Source organism: Leiobunum rupestre, chromosome 2, assembly GCF_980474605.1.
Source record: "Leiobunum rupestre chromosome 2, qqLeiRupe1.1.hap1, whole genome shotgun sequence".
Lineage (NCBI taxonomy): Eukaryota > Metazoa > Arthropoda > Arachnida > Opiliones > Sclerosomatidae > Leiobunum > Leiobunum rupestre.
In genome coordinates, this window is record NC_143385.1 from 56,334,082 (window position 1) to 56,355,695 (window position 21,614).

The 21,614-nt window shown below is 38.7% G+C and overlaps 2 protein-coding genes and 1 long non-coding RNA gene across 4 annotated transcripts; all 3 read right to left on the bottom strand.

Annotated features, from left to right (window-relative positions):
• Window positions 1–1,986: 1,986 nt before the first annotated feature.
• LOC149958483 (uncharacterized) lies at window positions 1,987–5,770 on the bottom strand. Of its 2 annotated transcripts, XM_090165904.1 has the most exons (4): window positions 5,707–5,770; window positions 5,028–5,185; window positions 3,338–3,445; window positions 1,987–2,329 (listed from the first exon to the last, which is right to left on the bottom strand). In XM_090165904.1, exons 1-4 carry the CDS (start codon window positions 5,711–5,713, stop codon window positions 2,081–2,083), a joined length of 522 nt encoding a protein of 173 aa, XP_090022030.1. In that variant the 5' UTR covers window positions 5,714–5,770; the 3' UTR covers window positions 1,987–2,080. The 2 variants fall into 2 exon arrangements, with proteins under 2 accessions (XP_090022030.1, XP_090022031.1); XM_090165905.1 differs by lacking the exon at window positions 3,338–3,445.
• Window positions 5,771–7,825: 2,055 nt separating this feature from the next.
• On the bottom strand, window positions 7,826–10,569 carry LOC149958484 (uncharacterized). The gene is made up of 2 exons (XR_016478512.1): window positions 10,455–10,569; window positions 7,826–8,082 (listed from the first exon to the last, which is right to left on the bottom strand). It is a non-coding gene; the product is annotated as an uncharacterized LOC149958484 (long non-coding RNA).
• A 2,805-nt stretch (window positions 10,570–13,374) lies between these two features.
• LOC149958485 (integrin beta pat-3-like) lies at window positions 13,375–21,178 on the bottom strand. Its single transcript, XM_090167197.1, has 9 exons — window positions 21,158–21,178; window positions 21,106–21,114; window positions 20,183–20,319; window positions 20,043–20,115; window positions 19,217–19,408; window positions 19,049–19,147; window positions 18,151–18,277; window positions 15,256–15,375; window positions 13,375–13,574 (listed from the first exon to the last, which is right to left on the bottom strand). Exons 1-9 carry the CDS (start codon window positions 21,176–21,178, stop codon window positions 13,519–13,521), a joined length of 834 nt encoding a protein of 277 aa, XP_090023323.1. The 3' UTR covers window positions 13,375–13,518.
• Between the last annotated feature and the right edge of the window lie 436 nt (window positions 21,179–21,614).

The following is a 21,614-nucleotide window of genomic DNA, read 5'->3' on the forward strand; positions in this document are numbered from 1 at the left end:
AAACGTAAAGGTTCCGGAGAACTTAGTAGAAAATGATATCAAGGACTATCATAAAACAACTGGTACAATGAAATTTATACATTGGTAACGGGGTCATAAGTTAAAACTCAATTTTCAAAAAGAATCTAGTAAACAGTCTGTAGAAATGGTGGAAGAGCGTAGGAACCAGGGGGAGCAAGGGAGGCAATGCCCCTCCCTAGAATTTTACTAGGTTGAAATCTTCGCAAGGCTCATATTATCATTTTAAAAGCATATAAAGCTTAAAGAACCTCAACTGTGTTTAAATTTCAGTCTTTTCCTGCCAATGTATATAGTAGAAAAATGTACAAATGCATTTGAAAAAGCTACACTCCATTAAAAATTCAAAACCATTCTCCAGACCCCTTTTGGTTTCACTTTGCCCCCTCCAACTTCTTGAACGTTCCTACGCCCCTGAAGAGCGCAACAATAGACCTACAAAAGGACCTGTGTTTCAGTTGCAGCAAGTTTAAGCGAAACTATATCTACAGAACAGGGTTGTAAACAGTTTCATTCACAATTGAAATTCAGCAGGCTACTAAACCTAATATCGAGACAAATTCCTTCTTAACATTGACTTATATAAGACCCATATAATAATTCCAGATGATTATGATGAAAGTCTTCCATCAGCAAATAATTATTATCCCAGGGCATGATCGGAGGAAGAATTTCAAATTTGTAAAAGTTCACTTGAAAGCCAAGGGCCTGGAATACAAAACACACTATCTTACATTTCAGGATATGTCTTACCTCGTTGTAATAAAAACCACAATTGTGAATCATGCAAAGGTCTAAAATAACATAAAAATAGTTAATATATGAACTTTCTTAAAATAATTAAATATAATTAATAAAAAACTTACTTTTTATCTTATCTTAATAAATTATATTGAAAATCCTCTAAGCAATCGTATTTCTTTATTAAAGCTACACATATGATTCATGGAATTTCATTCAAAACGTAAACCTACTACAAATAAACACGGGAAGAAAAAGCTTTCTCCCTGACTATAAATAAATACATTCTTGGTAAGCTTAAGTGATTAAATAATATATATCATTTTCTTGAGATTTACAGTTATTTTATCGGATTTCATTTGTTTTTTGACTTTTCTGAATTAAATTATCTTCACAATTAACTAGAAGTAGAAAAACGGATAAAAAAAACTGATTTTGGTGGTTATTTGAAAAATAACCGAAATTTCCTCGGATAATGGATGAATAATGTCGACCACTAGATCCGATACTGAAGTTATACGGATAGTTTTAATCAAATGATTTCCCATAAAGCTAAAACATCTTTCTATTATGTAACCAAATAACGCTGGCTTAACCTGTTAACTGGAAAAATCTCTTTAAAGTTATTATAACCTCTAATTTAATAAATTATCGTATATTTCTTATCTCAAAATGAATTGTACTCTAATACATCAGAAAATGTTCGAAACGGAGATAACGGTGTTTTAAAGTCAGCTAACGAAAATTTCGCAGGGCTCAGCGGAAACGGGCCCACAAATGTGGTTTTAATGAGAAAGGAACAATTGCACCCTTTCAGCAGCTCAAACACCTGGCAATACCTGTTTAAATAGGGCCCGCGATGATATAATTTTAACCGGGGTCCTGACATGCCTCTGCCAGGCCCTGCAGGTACTTCCTTTCGGACTGTAAATGCAACACTCCAAACTCAAGAAACGGAACTGCATTTTTGGGAATTGCGCTTTTAGGGAACGGTACATTTTGGGAATTACGCTTTTAGGGAACTGCACATTTTTCTGAATTACGCTTTTAGGGAACCGCTTAATTATTTTGGGAAATATTCTTTTGCACTTTGAAAGGTCTGCTTCAAATGTTAGCTGATTTGACTAACTATTTCGATGTTGGGTTATCACGACTACTGAAGTTATAGGCATTGACATTCTTAAAATGAGTAGTTTGATAATTTTCAATTGAAATAAAAATCAAATCAAAATTTTAAATAATTTTATTTATGTATCAATTAACATTTTTAAAACACAACCATCGAGCGATGCTTAAATAGATTTCATATAGGGAGGCTCTCTTAATGGTGACCGCCATGGTGACCTCCGTGGTGACCTGCGTGGTGACCTCCGTGGTGACTTCCGTGGTGACCTCCGTGATGACCTCCGTGATGACCTCCGTGATGATGATCAAACGGGTTAGCGTGGTGGTGTTCCCAAGGGTTGTGATGTGGCGGTGTGTGGTGCCGGTCATGGTGATGGTGATGGTTGTGGGTGAAAGCACCCGCTACAGCTCCAGCGATCATGGCACCAATTCCGGGTCTTGGACGCTAATGAAATTAAAATAATCCAGGAAGTTACGCAACCATTCTTAATCACGTACGCCTAGAATTATTTAGTCGTGTAGGTGGTATTGGTATAAATTGAGCATAGAGGGGACAATCTTCATACCTAGTCTAAGTGGGGAAATTTCTTATCAGTTGTTCATCAAAAAGGGGTATTTGACCCATTTCCCCCTCAATATGAAATAATAAATGATTTTATCTAGAACATATCTCATCTAAGAATTACATCCATCAAGACAACGACTATCAGTGGCGAAATCTATCAGGTAAAATCTCAAAATTTATATCAAGTGGTGAACTATATATGTGTACACTTGGAATGTACAGCCTTAAATTTCGCTCGCGACGTTGGACAACCAATGATTTTTAGAATACTCTCAACGTCTTACTTTCGACGTATTTATGTCCCGACCGTTTCTACAGAACGGTGCCAATAGATCCTTAGGCATATTTGTACAGATTCCTTATTAGACTAAATCACTAGATTAGTTAAATTTTTATCATTGATCCATGCTAAAGAATACCGATAGATGTCCCTAGCCTCAACCGGGAAAAAAACCCCTTCTGTCATTGGGAAGCACGTTTTAGGCGGAACGAAAGCATCTAAGTACCATACGTCCTTATTGTGAGTCATGGCTTAGGTGAAACCATTTATTGGCGCAAGCCCATTTCCGGGAAAGGTAAATGACGCTAAAACCTTCCCCTATAGCGACGACCTCACGATAATTTTTCACTTAAGGGGCGACAGCTTTCGCTATGAACTCCAATGTGGGGACACATAGCGGTTCAAATCGGTACTAAAGTGACCATCTATTTGATCGAAAGGCAGAATTGGCCAAGTGACTTTTTCATTTTTGTAGTGAAAGGCCATTCACCTGGACTGTGCGAAGAATTGGCGTACGCTTAAAAATCCAAATGTCCCAAATCGAGAATAAACTCGCAATCGTTATCTGACACAATTTGACGTAAGACATGGTTGAATTATTAACGTACCTTTTTGTCAGCACAGTGCTGATGGTCAGGTGAATTGCAACACCTGTTCGCCTTGAAGGCTTTTATCTCGGATTTTCTCAAATTCCTTCTTTCCCTTCTGGTTAACATCTGTGGAACCCAAATACCAAGTACTTCAGCTATAATTGGCCGACTATTTTGTCGCGGTCGTTCTTAGTTTATTTCATCCCTGACCTCCCAAAATATTCTATTTCGCACAGCCCCATTAAAATACAAGTTTTCCTTAGACTTTAGATACTGGGGTGGCGAAGTTTTTAGCACTCACGCCTCGCAACAAGAGGAGCCGGGTTCGGTCCCAACTTATGGTACTGGGTGAAAATTCGGAACCGCTCCACGCATGCATTGGATTTATCTCCTTGCTGGTTAGAGGGTTTTTTCCTCGTGCTCTTCGATTTCCCCTTTCCGTAAGAACTTGTTGAGGTTAAAGGTAATAGAAAGTGAAGAGTGCTATTGGCTCACGTAGCATGAAGGGCTTGTCACCACCCTCCTACGCGTTTTAACCCAGCCACCGGTAAATGGCTTCAAAAGTCACTATATGACTTAATCCTGTGTGGTTCCTTGGGTATTAGCTTAGCGGATTATTATTATTTATTTTACTATTAACTCACATCGTGCAATCATAACAGGTTGACATTGGGTGATAATTTATATACCGGTGCACCTGGGAGAATTAACATCCTACATCACCGGTAGTCTCATCATAATGCCCTACGCCAGCGTCCACAGCCCGGAAAGGTGACAAAACAGCCAGGAGCAGCGAGAGAACCCTGCTACTGACCGCCACACCTTCGACGCAAGCCAGTCCACCCTACAAAAAGCGCAGCACTGGGACAGCTAGTCCTCACTTCGGGCACAGCGGTGTGAATTAGGATGGATGCTGTACCACCGCCAGCCAACACCATAGATAGGGACCCACTTAGCCTTAAGAAATGGTACGAGAAGGCGGAAAATAGGCACTCTGCGACACAGCGCAACCTAGCACAGCTGGTACTGGAACCCCGGTGTGGTCCAAAAAGGTAAGGAAACAAAGGCCATAGTGACTCATACAGGGACCTGCCACTGCACAATTTGAAACCAAATTCGTTGAGGCAAAACGGATGCCTGGACTCTCTCCGTTAGCCTGAGTTGAAATCCAGCTTCCAGCCCCTACCTGACCGAAGTTAGAGTTTGATTTAGGACCATTTGATCACGGCTAATATCTCCCAGTGTGCCACCGCCCTGATGGGTTACAAGAGCCGGACCCCAACTTTACGATTAAGCCACCAGTTATTGCACACTATGGCCCATTAAGGGCTATAACAGGTTGACAAGTTGCAAGTTGCAAACCGATTTGTGGGCGCTGCCAATGTGAAAAGAGTTCAGTCGGAAGTTTTGACTTCAGCATAAATCACTCCCTTTCCCACCTTTTACTAAAGCTATGTTAAAAAGCCCATAGCACTACTTCGTCGTTGTGTAACCTGCTATAGCAAAATGTAATACAAGGTACACTTGAAGAAAACTAGTTGTTTTATAAGGTTTATGTGAATTAATAATAAATTAACATCAATAGCTATAATTACAGTATTGGAACGTTTTAGGTGCTAGCATGACCGTAGCTAATTAGATATTCTGTTTCCTTCTGTCTCCCACTTTTGGCAAATTTGGCTACCAAGAAAGTGTATTATTTGTTTACCTGTTCCTCTATAATGATGGTTTGCTGTGGTGGCGGAGGTGGCCTGTACTGCTCTTGTACAATTACTGTTGCTCCATTGTTGGGTGGCACAATTACGGTCGGTTGTTGAGGTGGATAATATTGACTACCCGGTGGGTATTGTGGACCTGTTGGGTAATCTGTGAAGAATTGAATAGTTATGCTTTTTAATGCACTATATAAACACTGATAGTATGAGGTTATCGTAAACGTATGATGACTCGAGTTACGGTTGGAACATGTTTCTCGACACTTACAATCACATTGCTTAAACTGCCAATGTGCAAAACTGAGTTTTAAGCTCTGTAGTGACCGTCACTTTAGATATTGTTAAGTAGTAATAATAAAGATTTGATTATTTAAAGAAATAACATGAAAGTGAATGTAACTCATACGCATATGCTATTAAGAGTATCAAAGAAAAGTAACATTATACTTGACGTGGTACATAACGTAATTTTCGTAGCTAAAACCAATTTTACCTTATTTATCTGACACAAGGTCAAATTGAAAATTTCTTATGCATAATCCTACATGGCTACACTTATGATTTATACATGTATATGTATAACAATAATCTTAAGATACCCAAAGTATTAAAAAATCCCTTTAACTTTAACTATTTGTAGCTTTAAAAATAATAATTAAGAGAATGACTTACAACTCATGATTGCACTGTATGCTCCGGACCTCTGTTTTCGATAATAAATGTACGGTTATCAGTAGGAAAAGTCACTTTATATATAAACTAAAATATATAGGAGGGCCCAATCTATTACGAAGTCATTGTGTTTGAGATTGCAATCATTCTTATCATTGAAATAAGTCACATGAGCCCTAATCAGCATTTTTCAATCGCCTGAAATGTTTCTAGGCATTGTGTATTCTTTTGTTTTTGGATATTGCGATTATGACATTACAGGCTTAGCCAATTTCCGACAACGTGAACGGGGGAACTTGTAAGGGTGTAGAATGTACGTAATAATGGTACGTCTACACGTTTTCGAGGGGATGCTTAACTTGTCTATTTTTGACCGATGATTATTGAATTTAGTTATCGTTACGTTTCGTAGATGGCGCCACCATTCCACCACGTTAATTCAATTACTGTTACACAAATCTTGTTTGAAAATAGCTTTGTCTATTCAGTGGTCGTAGACAAGAATTTTGTTTCGAGAAGGCACATATAATTGATTAAAACATTTAATAAATAATTTTTAAATATATTAGGGCAGGTTCAAAAATTACTTAACGCAGTAAAAGGGTTCGTACAAATATCGCAAAATGTTACAGGTGGAGATTAGGAGTCACTGATTTATATGTTACGTCACATATAGTTATATGCCCGAACATAAATTATCAATCATTTTAATTAAGGTACACTAGCAATTTTATACTAGTATTTCTAATTTGAAATAGAATGATTGGTTTTCTACATGTAAAAAAATAAAAATATTTTAAAGGAAATATAACCTCAGGAATTTGGTGTGGAACACCATCGTTTGCAGTTCTGGCCGCTCTTGCCTTTGGTTTTAAAAATGTTTGGCACCACTGTACAGGGCAATTGGAAATATTGAAGGGGTCTTCCATAAAGATTGCTCTGCAGGTTATATTCCCTTTAAGGTTTATGATTCTATTTGAAATGAGGGGGGTGCAATGGGGCGTGGTTAAATAATTGTTTGCGTAATTTAGGACTGGGGGTCACTCCAATTGCTGTTTCGAGAGAGAAATCAAGAAAGTAGATTTTGTTTTGTGTGTACGTAATTTGTGAACGTCTCCAATGTGGTATTTCAAAGTGACTGCTCAAAAGAATACGCTTTGGATGCTTTTCCGCATATTCTTCGAATATGTGATTTCATGGCAGTGAAAGGCGAAAACGGAGGAGCGAAAACCTCGACGCTCAAAACGAGCAAGCGAGCACGAGAGGCTGTTTTGTAACCCATTATGGTCTCTCCCGGCACCCTTACCTGACACTTTCAAACACAGTTTTCGGAACTTAACTCTGAAAGGTTTTATATGGGAATTGTCCTAACAGTTGTCTGTTTCGACAATGCCCATATTAATCATTCAGTGGTTAAAAATGAGCGTCAGAAAAATAGGAATTGACAATCTTAATACTATTCTATGCTATTAGTAAAGTAAATAAGCAACTGCGTCATTGTAAATATCACTACTTATTTTTATTATAAAAAAATAATTGTTCGGCTTCTGACAATTTTTGAAGGTCTGTCAATTCCGTAAATTTTGATAATAATATATGTTGAAAATATATTAAAATCTTATTATTTTAAAGAGGAAATTAAAAAAAAAGATGGCGAGTTCGATCTGTTAATATCAAAAAATATCGATCCGCCAAAAATGACCATTTTTTATTTTTAGAAGGGGCGGATATCGAAATATCAAACTATCGATTGTGTAAGTTCAATTTTAAATAGTGGCAGTATGTTACACTATATCCGGTACTTTAGTCAAATCATAAACTAAATGCTTAAGCGGACGACAACTATCTGTTTATTTTTGGTGTCCAAGACATAAATTGGAACCATCGACCGTATGTCGAACCATTTCATTAAAATCACTTACATCGGCATTAAAGACCGCCACGATTTTGAATTTAACCAATATTATCGATAGTTTGATGTTACGATATTCGCCCCTTCTCCACATGCACATTGCCATTTTTGATCGATAATGATTTTTTTGTCATTTTTGATTTTTACAGAATAGCCTTCCTGATTTAAATATTTTAATTTGGATTTATCGATTAAAAGACATTTGGATAACATAATTAATTATTTATTGAGAGCTCTATCATACAATGGTCGTCTGACTACAGTACTCCGCGTAACGCTGAGGCTGGAGAGAGCCAGTGCGACACTACAAACTGGTGGCTATTTGGGTTCGCAGCTAGTGCGTTCGTCGTCGTTACAGCCACAGTATCCGATCAAGTCCCCAGCGTGGCACGTGTAATCGCCATTCTCGCACTGCTGTTTGCACGCTTCAGTGCATTCGTATGGTTGAAGAACATTGAAGCAGTCTGCAAATGGACAAAAACGTTATTTAGTCAACTATGAAAAATTAGCACCATCTGTTGCTATTTTTAGTCCACTACATAACCAAAACCCGTTTATGAAACTGATGACATCCTATGCCATATTTATAAAAATGAACTATTGGACATAATGTCGCCATCTATATTATCGATTTGAAAATGAAGAGACTGTAAAATTAAAAATGAATATAAACTATAGAGATTCCGGTAAATTGATAAAAATTAGGAATCTCATCTGCTTTTTAGGGGGGAGGGGGGGGACGACACTGGTCTGTGCTTCAGTTGCGTCAAAATACGTCAGTTTTACGGAAATCATAAAATATCAGGCTGATTTTATTTTTTTTTATGGGGAAGATTAGTCTCAATACATGTGGTCAGAATTTTTATACCGGTGATTCAAGAGAATCAAAACGCTTACTACACTGGTAGTCTCATCAGAATGCGTCCACAAGCCCGGACAGGTGACAAATCCAACATGGGTAGTAGTACCCTACTACTGATGGTCTCACCCTCGGTGCAAGCCACTCATCCCGACAAAAGGTGCAGCAATGGGGTGACCAATTCCCACTTCCGCGCACAGCTGTGAGATAGAGAGTGGATGCTGTAGCAACTCCAGCCGACACACTAACTAAGTAGGCAGAGAGCCGCACCCTTCAGGAAGAGCTCCTAAAGGGGAACGATGGGCACACAGCAGCCAAAGTAACCCGGCACAACTGGCACCGAAGATCCCGGTGGGCTGCAAAAGGCAGAGAAAGAGGACCTCTGCGCCTCATACGGAGACCCGCTGGCCCCATAGCAGGCTACCGAATACTTCGAGGCGGCCAGATTGCCTGGACCCTCTCCGTTAGCCTGAGCTGAGACTCAGTTTCCAGCTCATACCTGACCGAAGTCGGAGGTGGAGATAGGACCATTTGATCAGAGATAAAATCTCCCAATGCGCCACGTACTGCCCTTATGGGTTACAAGAGCCGGACCCCGACTCCCTTTTAAAGCCACCAGTTATTGCACACTCTGATCCGTTAAGGGTCACAGTAATTCTACCTAAGTATAAATATAAATCACTTGGAAATTGAAACATTTACTTCATAGTAGACAAAATTTTATAATCAGACTATTCCCATTTCTATATTCGTTGCTGAATCACTATTTAAAATAAGACAGATTTTAGAGTCCCGCTTGGTTTGCTAATAGTTCGGCAATGAATGTAGGGGGCACTCTATAGAAGCCATGGTAGGGGGGGTGGGAACGGCTTATTGTCGATTTTACAAAAATGGGTAAATTACTGCCAAAAGACTCGTGGCTAGTTTGTTTCACTATTCGTTAATAAAAGCCACACTCTACGAGAAATTTACTTCCCGCACTGTTGCTCGTGAACTGTTCTGAGAATAAGCCTTACAACCTGATGTCTTTTGCCCGTTACCAAGTCATTCCTTCTGGACACTTTTGTGTCCGTACTCCGTAGATAGAGTCAGTGACACCTTGAGCTTGGATTAAAAATAGTAGTGCCTACCTGGATATATCACTCTAGCGTTCCGCGTGCATTTCCTAAGTGTTTGTTACGGGTTCTGCCTTGTAAAAGGCTTCGTGTTACGGGAGTTTCGGAAATTCTCCGTTAACTTCACCAAAGCGGCACTGCTGCCGCAAAAGTCATTTATTTGTCAGGTTTTTTCCAAGTGATATATCCAGGTAGGCACTACTATTGTTAATCCAAGCCTTGAGGACGGGACAATTTTTAGGGCTGCACAACCAAAATTAACGAACAGCAAGACTGCCCAAATTACTAAAATGACATTTATTAAAATTGTCCAAACAGTTACTCTGCTGCTGTTATAGTATTTCCTGACTTACTACACAATAATATAAATCAATAAAATTCCTTTGCTAAAACATTCTTTGTCGTGTTTTTCGTGTACTCCTTTATAATTTTTTCTATAATTATAGAATTATACTTATTATAGAATTACTATACTAATGATATAATGCTTATTACAATTATACACCTAAAAGTCCTAAATGTAATTAATGAAAATTTAAGAGGTAAGTTTTTAAATGCAATTTTAGGGGGTACGAATTCATAGTGTGTACCCCTATCGAAATCGGGGAATACTATGTACCCCTGTATCGTATTTCTCCGCGAATTACTCTTCATCCTCCTTGTAAGGGGGGAAGACACGAGTGGAAAGACACAGCTAGGAGGAGGGTCATTCCTAGGACACAGTAAAGTTAAATTTTCATTCAAACGTTGTATTTCTCCAAAATATATTTTGGAATGTGCTTTAAGGATATAATATTTTCTTGATTTATAATTTAATTTTTAAATTTAATTCAATTTACCATTTAATTTATTTGTAACTCACATTTTGTGAAAACATTATCCATAGATATCAATAGCACTACGATGAAGACCGTTTGTTGAAATTTCATTGTAGAGTGTAATGGTGTTTTAGCCGTTAATTTTTACGCGAGACAAATGGAAAAGTAGGAAATCGCACTGCGGCAACCGTCAGCTTTCCACTCAAACTGGGAAAACCACCTCGTTTGAAACACCTGTTCTGACTTTGACATTGAATCGCGTACAAGCGTTGGAAAATCCAATTTCGCTCATATGGAAAATAATGGAATTCAATTACTACAAAAATTGTAGGGGTGTGCAAGATATAGTTCAGTCAGATTATTAATCGAATACTAAATCGAAAAGACCTTAACAATGTTCGCGGCATTTAAGTTTACCTGGTCAAATATTCGAAAAGGGCCATAGAAAATATTTGGTATTTCGAGTAGTTGGCCAAACTGGTCGAATAAGAGCGGGAATTTCTTCATGGTTGGTTTCAAGGCCATAAAAATGGAACGCGTGGTGTGGTGCTGCTTATTCATCTAGATTATTAAGCCTCGCATTGCTTTTGGAATTACATTGAAAATATTAGACAAAACTATTCGTTTTAAATACCCGATTTCGTATTCAAATGGCGTTAGAAAAAAAAATTTGAAATTCAGTTTGATACCCAAAAACATTGCATTTTCACGCATCTAAAAAAATATTTAATAATATTTCCATAGGCTTAATTTAATGGATGACAAATCAGACAAAGCTTATTTGGGAAAACAAATATTTTTTTATTATTATCTTAGAGCGTATATAATTTTTGTTTATTGGTCATGAAATTGAGCAATCCCTACAGGAGCAATATTTTATTAGGTCGCCCTGTTGACACTTGTATTTGGTACAGCCCTCTTCGCAGAAGTCACTGCAATTGGCATCCGTTTTACAAACTGAAATTAAAGAACCTTAATTATCATGAATCTGTCTTTAGCGAAAGCGATACTGGAACCAAGCAAGTACATGTGTAAATTTAATCAACTGTTTTGAAGTTTAACTTACATGTGTATGCTGCTAAGATGCCCATCTGAGAAATTACATGTAGCAGCACTACAGCAACAATCAGAAGCACTCGTTGAATTGTCATCTTCTGAGACTTGGTTAGAGAAAATTTACTGTTTCCAATTCGCGTTCCTGCATGGATTAAGCTTGGTTTATACTAGCTCACGTTATGCCTTTTATTAAAGCTCAAAAACCTTTGTAATGACTAAGAGCGACGCCTATGCGCGTGCGGTAAACCTGGGAAAACCCTAGCTTGATAGCTACGTCAGCGACAACAATTGGCAGTATTGCACCGACTGGCAGGTGTTCGGTCGTCACGATGCGTTGACATTACTAAACAAGACAATCAACACCTCTACATATTTGTCGAGAAGATCCCTCTCGGGGGTAACTACGTTAGAGAATGATCTTCAAATACCTTAAGTCTAGCCAGATGGCGCCAACATAATGTAAAGTAGAAATTTTAAATTATCTAACAACCGCGAAAAATTTTAATTTTGAAATGTTTCTTTTAACGCTGATTTTTTCAATGGGCTTCTCTTTCAATAGACCTTTCTATAAAAGATTCGAACGCGTCTAAACTGTTTTTTCGACGTCACACACGGCCAATTTCACAAAACAATATTAAGAAGTTACCGGTACTTTTATATTTCTCAGCCAAATGTCTTCCGAGCTAAAATTAGGCTTAGTGATTTTATAAAGATTTTTTAAACTAAACGTCATTTAAAAATAGTTTTTATTATCTTATATTTGGTAATTTTAACAATTTTACCTTTAATTAACCGATGAATAACGGAGCGTATTTTTATAGTTGTCATCAAATCTCGAAGGTAAATATTGAATATTTACTCTTTGTTAAATTACCCTGCAATCATCGATATATAAGAGTAAAACACAAGGATAATACATACTAAGGTCGATGTAAATCATTCTTGCAAAAACAGTTTTCCTTTCCCCACCCCCGAACTCAATCTTTTATAGAAAGGTCTATCATAGTATTTATATAAAAAATCGCTTGGAATATAGTGCGATAATTTTTTTTTTTATAAATCAGTAAGTATTTATTACCTTCCTGGAAAAAAAAGTTTAAATTAGCGCCGTGATATAAATAAACGAATTTAGATGCTTGTTTCGTTGTGCGCCAGAAATAAGGACTGATTTTCAAAAGGGCAAAATCACCGCAACGGTTAGCTTCGACGCAAACAAAAGTTGTGTAATTCTTAATTTCCAAGCTTATTCATTTCAACGTGCCGAAATTAAGATTGTTCAATTTACGCGATATTTTTGAAGCCTGATCGATTTCGCTATTAACAGTAGATTAAAGCGATATTGAACTTACATATCGATGCTGTTAAAATGGCCAGCTGAGAAATTATCAGCACTAAAGCAGCAATCAGAAGTGCTTTTTGATTTTTCATTTTCTGAGACTCCGTTAGAATTTATTTGTTGTTTTCTATTCGCGTTCCTGCACGGATGCCGCTTGGTTTCCACTATATCGCGTAATAACCTTTGTACTGGCCAAGAGTGGATCTGTTGCGCGTGCCAGCAGAGACTAACAATGTAAGAGCCAGGAGGCTCCTTGCTAAGAGCGTGACACTGGGGCGACTACATTTGGCAGTAGCATTAAACCGCGCTTGTAGGAGCTGCTTGGCTGACAGGCACGGGTTGAGTCGTCCCGATGCTTTTATTTTACCAAACTAGTGATTCAACCCCTTTGACGAGGGATAATATCCCTTTGCAATTGTAACACCATCAGTTTACAATTTCAAAAGTTTTACTATAGATGGCGATAGCAGCCTAAAACTTAGTATTTGAAATATCTTAAAAGTTAAAGCAGAACAATATTAATAATTTCATATATCATTTACGAAGTTAAAATTTTATTAATAGGTTTTACATAGAACGTCGCTTAAAATACAATGTTAGAAATAGTTTTTTTAAAAGTGAATTTTTCATAAAACAATTTTTACGTTATTTTCACTCGAAGATCAAGTGAGCAGTTTCCCATTTCTTTGCACTTGTGACTCCCAATCGAGAGAATATTATTTTCCTAAAAATTTAAATATTCTCCAAAAAACGTGTTCGGGTTCGGGACAATCTGTGAAGGTTACATTTCGTTTACTATTTTGTACCACCAATATTTAATAAGGGGTAGTCCACAAATAAAATAATAAAAATATCGGTGTATCGTCGTGCCATCTAACGACTACTAGTGAAAATTACGGCAGACTGAATAAAGGTTCCACACTACGAACTTAACATTATATTATACTACATAATTTCTGTTTTTAAATATTATAATATTATTAGAAATTGCTTAAAAAGTCCAGTACTTAAGTAACAATTTTGGCCAAACTTCGGAAAAATGTCTACTGGGCTGAATTTTTACAGGCACCTTCATTTAGTCATAATATATAAACTCTCAAAAGTCCCCACCATTTGCTTGTGAGCTCAATTTTTTTATGGCAGGAACATGGACTTTGGCGAATATCTTCTATTTTATTGAATTTACGGATCAGTTCTATAAACCCAATTACGGAATTAAGGGCCTGGTTATTTTCTAGAATAACAGTTCTAACTTCTAAGGAATATTTCGGTACGAACCATCGTTTCGCGCATGCGCAGTTTGAACGTTGTACCCAAAACGCGTTTTACAATTTGGCACCTTCCTTGAATAAAAACGCCCCCGCCGCTCACCTGTACGTTATGTTTGGTCCATGTAGCCGAGTTTATAATAGAAAACTCGGGTCGGGCGTCCCGCAAGGGTCGGTCCTTGGTCCGCTTCTTTTTACCATCTACGTCACCGATGTCGGCACTGGAGTCGTCACTCGGCTCTCCATCTATGCCGACGACGTTGCCCTCTCTAGGGCGATCGGGACCCCAGCCGACCACCTCACTCTGATATAGACCAAATACTCTCCTGGAGTGATTGATGGAAGCTTCAGCTAAACCCCCAAAAGTACAAGGTGCTTTCCCTCCACCGTCCAGGCTTCCAGCATCACCCCTACGGGTACTAACTCGCTGGGGAGGCCCTTGAGCATGTCCCCACTTTCAAATATCTTGGAGTCACCGTAACATCCACGCTTTCTTGGGATTCCCATATCTCGAGGATCGTCTCTCAGGCGCACCTTGCCCTTGGATTTCTTCGCCGCCATCGGCATGGCTGCTCCTTCCCCACGAAGGCCTCCGCCATCAAGACGCACGTGACTCCTATCCTGGACTACTGCTCGTTGGTCTGGTCCCCCCACACAGCGGCGTCAATCCACAAGCTCGAAATGGTTCAGCGGATGGCTGTCTGCTTCGCCACGTCTATTGGCTATTCGTGGGACGTCAGCATCACTAGGGTCCCTTTACACGCGTCGGCTTATAAAGCGCCTTGTGACAGTCAAAGCTATTGTACACAAAAGCTATGGCGCACTGTCCCCGCTCTCTCGCTCTATCACTGCGGGGGGCTAGGCCCCATTGTGGCGATCGGTGTGGTACCGCATTCGTCCTCCCCTTCATGGAACTATGAACCGGCGTCACTCCTTCGTTCCCTCCTCGCTCAGGGAGTGGAATTCACTACCGGACTTTCGTGTGCAACGTTAAAACTGCGATTACGCAAAAACGATGGCTAGTACAGAAATATTCCCTAGAACCGTTTTTGTAGAAAATAACCGGGCCCTAATTGCCGTAATGAAAAATTGTACTCACAACCAAAACCCTCTTAACAAAATTGTACAGACAATATTGAAACTCGCTTATTGTAGACTGCAAAAAGTGAGGCAAAACTGTTTCACCTTTGGTAATTTGAGCATAAATAATTTCATTGTATTCATCGTCAATCCTGTATTTGAAGGTGAACCTGCAATCGTCGCTTTCATCCACGTATGTGCACATGCTTTTATCCGCTTCTTCTACTGTTTGAGGATATTTTACAATTAATAAGAATATTTTATTAAAAGACTCTTCAATGAAACAGCAACTCATTTGATAGTATTAATACAATTGAAAAGTACTCTTGAAAAGGTCCTTGTCGATTAGGCTTAAAATGGTGCCAGACAGGTTGCTATACTCGAAATCAGTGTTACCCGAGAGAACTAAAGCGGTTGGCACACACAGATAAATATTTATCATCTTTTTAATTTACGTAGAAAAATTAGCAGTTTTCTGTCCAATCGCTAGTCTTTAGCTGTAAAATCTTTTAAAAATTTATTATTTTATTAATGTAGAAGCGGATGTTATAACGAATGACGGTGGTTGAGGTACTTATTAAATTCAATTTTAAGAGGGAAAATATTTTTACGAACATACTTATTTTTTACAAATCCTTTCAAGCTCTTACTTCGTATTAGTGACATACATTATATTTCACCTAACTCCAATCTAATAATATTTCACATTGATCACTTTATTTAGCGGACTTAATTTCCGATGTAGGCCGAAAATCCCCACCGATGGTAGTGGTTGAAGGTAACAGTGATTTCGAGTATAGTTACTAGCAATGTAGCATAAGTTTATTAGTTATAATCCGCCATAGATCTAACGTTCCATAAAAAATCAGAACCGGTATACGTGACTCCCTGCGGCGAATGTTTGCTCTATTTTAATAGCTTCTTCAACTTCCGTCGATAGCGGAAACGGCTATCTCCATGGATACGAGACGTACAAAAGCGCGCCTTGGAGCAACAAACACAAGGAAAACACAGCTAGCCTTTAAACACGCTAACGCCGTGTTGTGTACAAATTTCATTGGACGAACCTTTACGCTGAACGTTTTACGGGCGGGAGGAGGGGGGGAAGACAATTTCCTAATTTTCCCCTTCCGACGGTACCAGGCGCTAAAGCGTCTAACCAATGAAAACTGTACGCAAGAAAATGCACGAATTTTGACGGGTTGCGTTCTCCTTGTGTTTGTTACTCCTAGAGCACGCTAAGTTAGCACGTCGAGCGGAGCTAGTCCTAACGACCCTTATTTTACATGGACTTCGACGTCTTGGGGGGAATCGCTGTTAACGCACGGCGTATGTACGATTCTATCTTACAAAGAGCTAGTTTATTATGAACTTATTTTTCCACCTAATTTTATTTATTTAAAAAATATTTTAGATTTCGTAATTTGATATGGATATAACAAGATTACTTCGGCGCCCATACTTAGATAGCGCCCGGGGCCAATTTCTCCTATGCCCTCCCCTTAATCCGGCCCTGGAGCCTCGTGCCAGAAGTAAGGCTTAGTTTCCAAAACGCATTGAAGCCGGCTTCTACGCGAACGTTGTGTTCAGTGACGCCTAAGGTGACGCTCAACGGAGGGGAAATTGTTAATTAACCCTTGGCAATCGTTACGCCACGTCTGTTGACCGCTTTTTTAAGATTGTTGTAAATTTTATAAAATATCGTCTGTCGTGTCGTCTGTAACTAGCCTTCCCGCGTGCTGTGACGTCACGATTGCGTTTATCAACGAAATAAGCGGATCTTCCAGCCGCTTATTTGTTGACGCTCCGTTTGCAAACGTGACGTCAATCCCGGAAGTGAAAAAGTCGTACAGTAGCGAATGCGCATTCAACGGTCCAACCGTTTGCTGTTACTGAACGCGGCCATAGTTTAAACTTCGGAAGTCATAATCAGTGCTGGGCATTTTCGTCAAAGAGCCGCTCAGCTCACTCACCGCTCGCACTCGCTAGCCTAACATCCGCTCCCGCTCACACATTTTTGAGCGGTAAAATCGGCGCTCCTCTCTTTCGCTCTTTTTACAGCAGCAAAAAGAGCGCTTATCTATTTTCGCTCTTATTAGAGCAGCAAAATGAGTGCTCCTCTCTTTTCACTCTTTTTTGAGAGATAAAATAAGCGCTCCTCTCTTTTCACTCTTTTTTGAGCGCTGAAATTGGCGTTCCTCTCTTTTTCGTTTCGCACTCTTTTAAAAAATATTTTGCCGCTTAATTTCGCTCATAATAACAAAAGCGCTTACAATGAGAGGAGCTGTGCCCATCACTGTAATCTATTTTTCTTTGCGCGTGTAAAAACTTTATACTCTCCGTTACTCGCGTTAGTGAAAACTATGGCTTAGGCCTAATGGAGATTTTTGCATCGACGGTCGCTAGCCTTAAATCATAAATTGCATCTATAGCCAGGATAATCTGGTAACTGACTGGCCCAAATTATACAGGGTGTTTCAAAAGGTTATGCAAAAATTTGTTGTAGTGGGTGAGTTGAGAAGCATGCCTGTTTTCCCCCATTTTCCTACGATGAGTTAGAAGAGCGCCAAAGTGGCCCCTATAAGAAGGCTGCAACAGGCGCAAAAACAAGCAGCAGGGACTTTAAATACTGTTAAAGATTACTTTTTTACACTGGTTACCTCGATTAGTTTACAAAGTACTTTTTTACCTATCATACGAACCCAAACCTTAATGTTCGCATTTTCCCGCTGCTTGGTTTTGCGCTGGTTGCAGCCTACTTCCAGGGGATATTAGACCACACCGTCCACACGTTGAATCTCTCTTGCGCTCTTTTCACTCATCGTAGGAAAATGGGAAAAACAGGCATACTTCTTAACTCACTCCTACAACTCCTTAACATCTTCGCATAACCTTTTAAAACACCTTGTATTGTTCAGTGGTGCTAAATTGGCTACGAAAGGGAGAAGCTAAAAACAGAATGGTTTATCGAAGCGTCTTTCATCGGAAATGGGTACTCGCGTTCTATCTCCTCGACTCGAATGGGAGTAAAAGGGCAGCTTCGACATTGTTCCTCGGTAAGTGGTCCAGTCTGGAACATTTGGCATTGGACACATTCTTTGAATTGATCACATTTGGATGGGCAAGTCTGGAAATATTTGAGAGGATAACGTTAAATATCCAATGGGGTTAAAAGCAAGTTTCAAATAAGTGTGTCAGTCTACTATCATTTTTACCATTTCTGGTCGATACTTGACTTTTCTCATAAGTAACATAATAATAAAAGCTTGACACTTTCTATTGGTGGATCTTAATATTCATTTTGCGTGTGAAAATACGCCGCCATGTTAGGGTATAAAAGCGAGTAAATAGGCCTGCTATACCTCATGATGTAAAGGTAGTGTCGCTCGCAAATACGTAATTTTGATATCGGTCAATTGTTTTAATGCTAATTTTCTTACCGAACCTTTTTTTGACACTAATGATAATATATTATCATCCTTGCTAATAGTATATTTTGCCTTGACCCTTTGGGCATATTTAGACACTAGGGGGCTCTGTGCCGAGAACTAAAATTTGATTGCGCAATATCTCTGAAAATAAGTTCGCTGAAAATATTTGCTAATGGTCATACTTATTGTGATTATGTTACTTAATAATAATAATAAAATGCTTTTTGGATAACCTTTTAAATCACCAGATTTGTTTACGCTTCTGTATTTGTGGTTTGACCTAATACGCGCCCCTAGCCTCGTCGTGATAGTAAGTGCGTGCAGGAAAACGTGGTAATTTAATTTTTCTCGTTAAAGGATGTTAAATTTTTGGTTATCACGTCAGTTCTGCGTCACTCCACTCATAGATATCATAATTATCTTAACTGACACACTTATGGAAATTGATTATAGACTTATGGCTCTACGGGGCAATCTTCGCAGTAGATTCCGGAGTAGCGGCCCTCTGGCGAATGGAGGCACTTGCAACTTCCACATTCGCAAACGCCGTGGCCACTGCAGAGTTTCTGTAATTACAAATGGTCTTCGTAAAGTTTTTTGCGGCAGAAAAGCGCGGTAAAATGGTTATGTTTTACCCCGTTAGGCGCGTAGCAGGCCGTGTTGGACTGCTCGCAATCGCAGGCCTCTCCAGTCCAGCCATGTAAGCAGTTGCAATATCCGCATTCGCACCTTCCACGTTCTTTCCCGCCGCAAATTTCGCCATCGGCACGGGCGCACGTGAAAGTGTCGCATTCGCAGTATCGGCCGGAAATCTTTTCAGTCGGGTTCTATGTATTCAAAAGTCGACCTGACATTTTAAGTCCTGATTTCTACATTTTTAGACTTGATTTCTACATTTTTAGACTTGATTTCTACATTTTTAGACTTGATTTCTACATTTGTAGACTTGATTTCTACATTTTTAGACTTGATTTCTACATTTTTAGACTTGATTTCTACATTTTAAATTTTTAGACTTGATTTATAAATTTTTAGACTTGATTTATAAACTTTTAGACTTGTTATATAAATTTTTAGACTTGATTTATACATTTTTAGACTTGATTTCTACTTTTAGACCTGATTTCTACTTTTTAGACTTGATTTCTACTTTTTTAGACCAGTTTTCTACTTTTTTAGACTTGATGTCACATTTTTATACTTGATTTCTACATTTTTAGACCTGATTTCTACATTTGTAGACCTGATTTATAAATTTGCAGACCAAATTTCTACCTTTTGCCCGGATTTTTACATTTTTAGCCCTGATTTTAAAAATTGTATCGATGATCGTAACGTGGGTTTCATGTTTTTTTCCTAAATTGACTCAGGTATTATAGAGGTTTTTCTACGAAGTTTTTGAGAAATTGTGACAAAGGTTATCCGACTCCTCTGGCTTAATATAAAATGTCTGTACATTACCTCTCTAGCAAAGCAATCGCAGATCCCACAGCAACAATGTCCCCTTCCTGAGCACGGTTCAGTGCTGTTCGCTCTTCAATGTCGGAAAATAACAATTATTATGCGTCCAAAACTCAATCGGCTTACAAAGTGCATCTTACAAGTAACATCCAGAATAGTCGATTGGTTGGCTGTTGTCTTCCGAGGATTCGCACACGCATCCTGTACCGTTCACGAATGCGTCAGAAATTAAGACAAACAAAAAAATGTCCCGATGAAATTTCAAACAAATATCCTCCTAATGGGCCCTTCTGTAAATTCCCCCGCGAGTAGGGTTTGGCCGGATGCTGCTTGAGACAGGAACGTTCGGAATTTTTTTTCGTATCTATCTCACCAGGAATCCATACCTCTACTTGGAATGCTTATCCTGCCTTATCCCGTATGGTAAGACCACTCTGACGGCTTTGGCCCCGCCTACGAGAGAAAAAATCCCCTCTGCGCGCGCTCCCTTCTCACGTTGTTGTTTGTTAAGTGAACCAAAAAAAAACCGTCAGCCACATCAAGACGAAAATCTGCGGCGATAAGCATTTCAAGTAGAGGTATGGATTCCTGACCTCGCTTATCTCACAAACTTGTAAACCTATTGCGAAACCTAACTCATTAGTCGTTTAAATTTTTAAGTAAACCATTGTATTCAGTAAAATAATTAAAGTTTATTGATGATATAAATATCCTATATTTTGAAATGTACGACCTTATTACTTGCGCTTTAGAAAATACCTACCACAAAGGACTGAACATAAACCGAATTTTTAAGACCACGAAAACACGAAATTAAGTGCCCCTGAAGTACAACGCTACAAAGTCTTCGATAATGGTTTGGCTAATTAAGCTAGGAATTTACAGAATGCTAATGAACTAGATCGTTCTTCGGGTTCTTCGTATGCGTTGGATTAGAATAAGCTTAGTCTCTCCGTGATTGATTGAAAAACAATCGAATTAACTGACGTTATTATATATTATATATTATATATTATATATTATATATTATACATCATTATATATAAATGCAGCATCCACTTACCCTGAACCTCTGAGGAATGGACGGAAGATAATACAATTAAAGAAATTTTTACCAGAATAGTAAATGCAATCATTATTTTGAAAGAGCCGAAGTACTTAAGACAAACAATATCAAGAAACTAGTCGTAATTGTTTAACGGTCCGGGAAAAATTGATGGTAAAGGTGATGTAAATCAGTCAAAGGAAGTTAGAAAATTTTTAAAAAGCATGTACATGTGTAGATCCGTTTCCTAAAGTGGGTTCACACTAATTTGTTGATGGGAAAATGCTCAGAAATGCCGTTGGATGATAAACCTATTCGGGTAACTGAGAATGTACCACTCGACCGATTTACAGAAGCGTTAAGTGTAATACTTAGGCTTGACGGATATTGGAATGAGGAATTAAGAAACGCTCGTCGCTAGTTGCGTACCTGAGATACAGCCCCTCTAGGTAGACGACGGCTGCTTTTCTTATTTAATGCCCCAATTGAAATGAATAAGCGTTGTCAAGACTGCCAATTGAAAAAAA

Bases quoted from the DNA above. Each gene is read 5' to 3' on its own strand.
- LOC149958483 (XM_090165904.1), bottom strand. The intron at 3,446-5,027 runs GTAAACAAATAA...TGGGTTCCACAG, and splicing joins CCATCATTATAGAGGAACAG to ATGTTAACCAGAAGGGAAAG. The intron at 2,330-3,337 runs GTACGTTAATAA...TAATTTCATTAG, and splicing joins AGCACTGTGCTGACAAAAAG to CGTCCAAGACCCGGAATTGG.
- LOC149958485 (XM_090167197.1), bottom strand. From the start codon at position 21,178: ATGATTGCATTTACTATTCTG. The intron at 19,148-19,216 runs GTAAAACATAAC...TTGTAATTACAG, and splicing joins CCTGCTACGCGCCTAACGGG to AAACTCTGCAGTGGCCACGG. The intron at 13,575-15,255 runs GTGAAACAGTTT...TAACCTTCACAG, and splicing joins TTATGCTCAAATTACCAAAG to ATTGTCCCGAACCCGAACAC.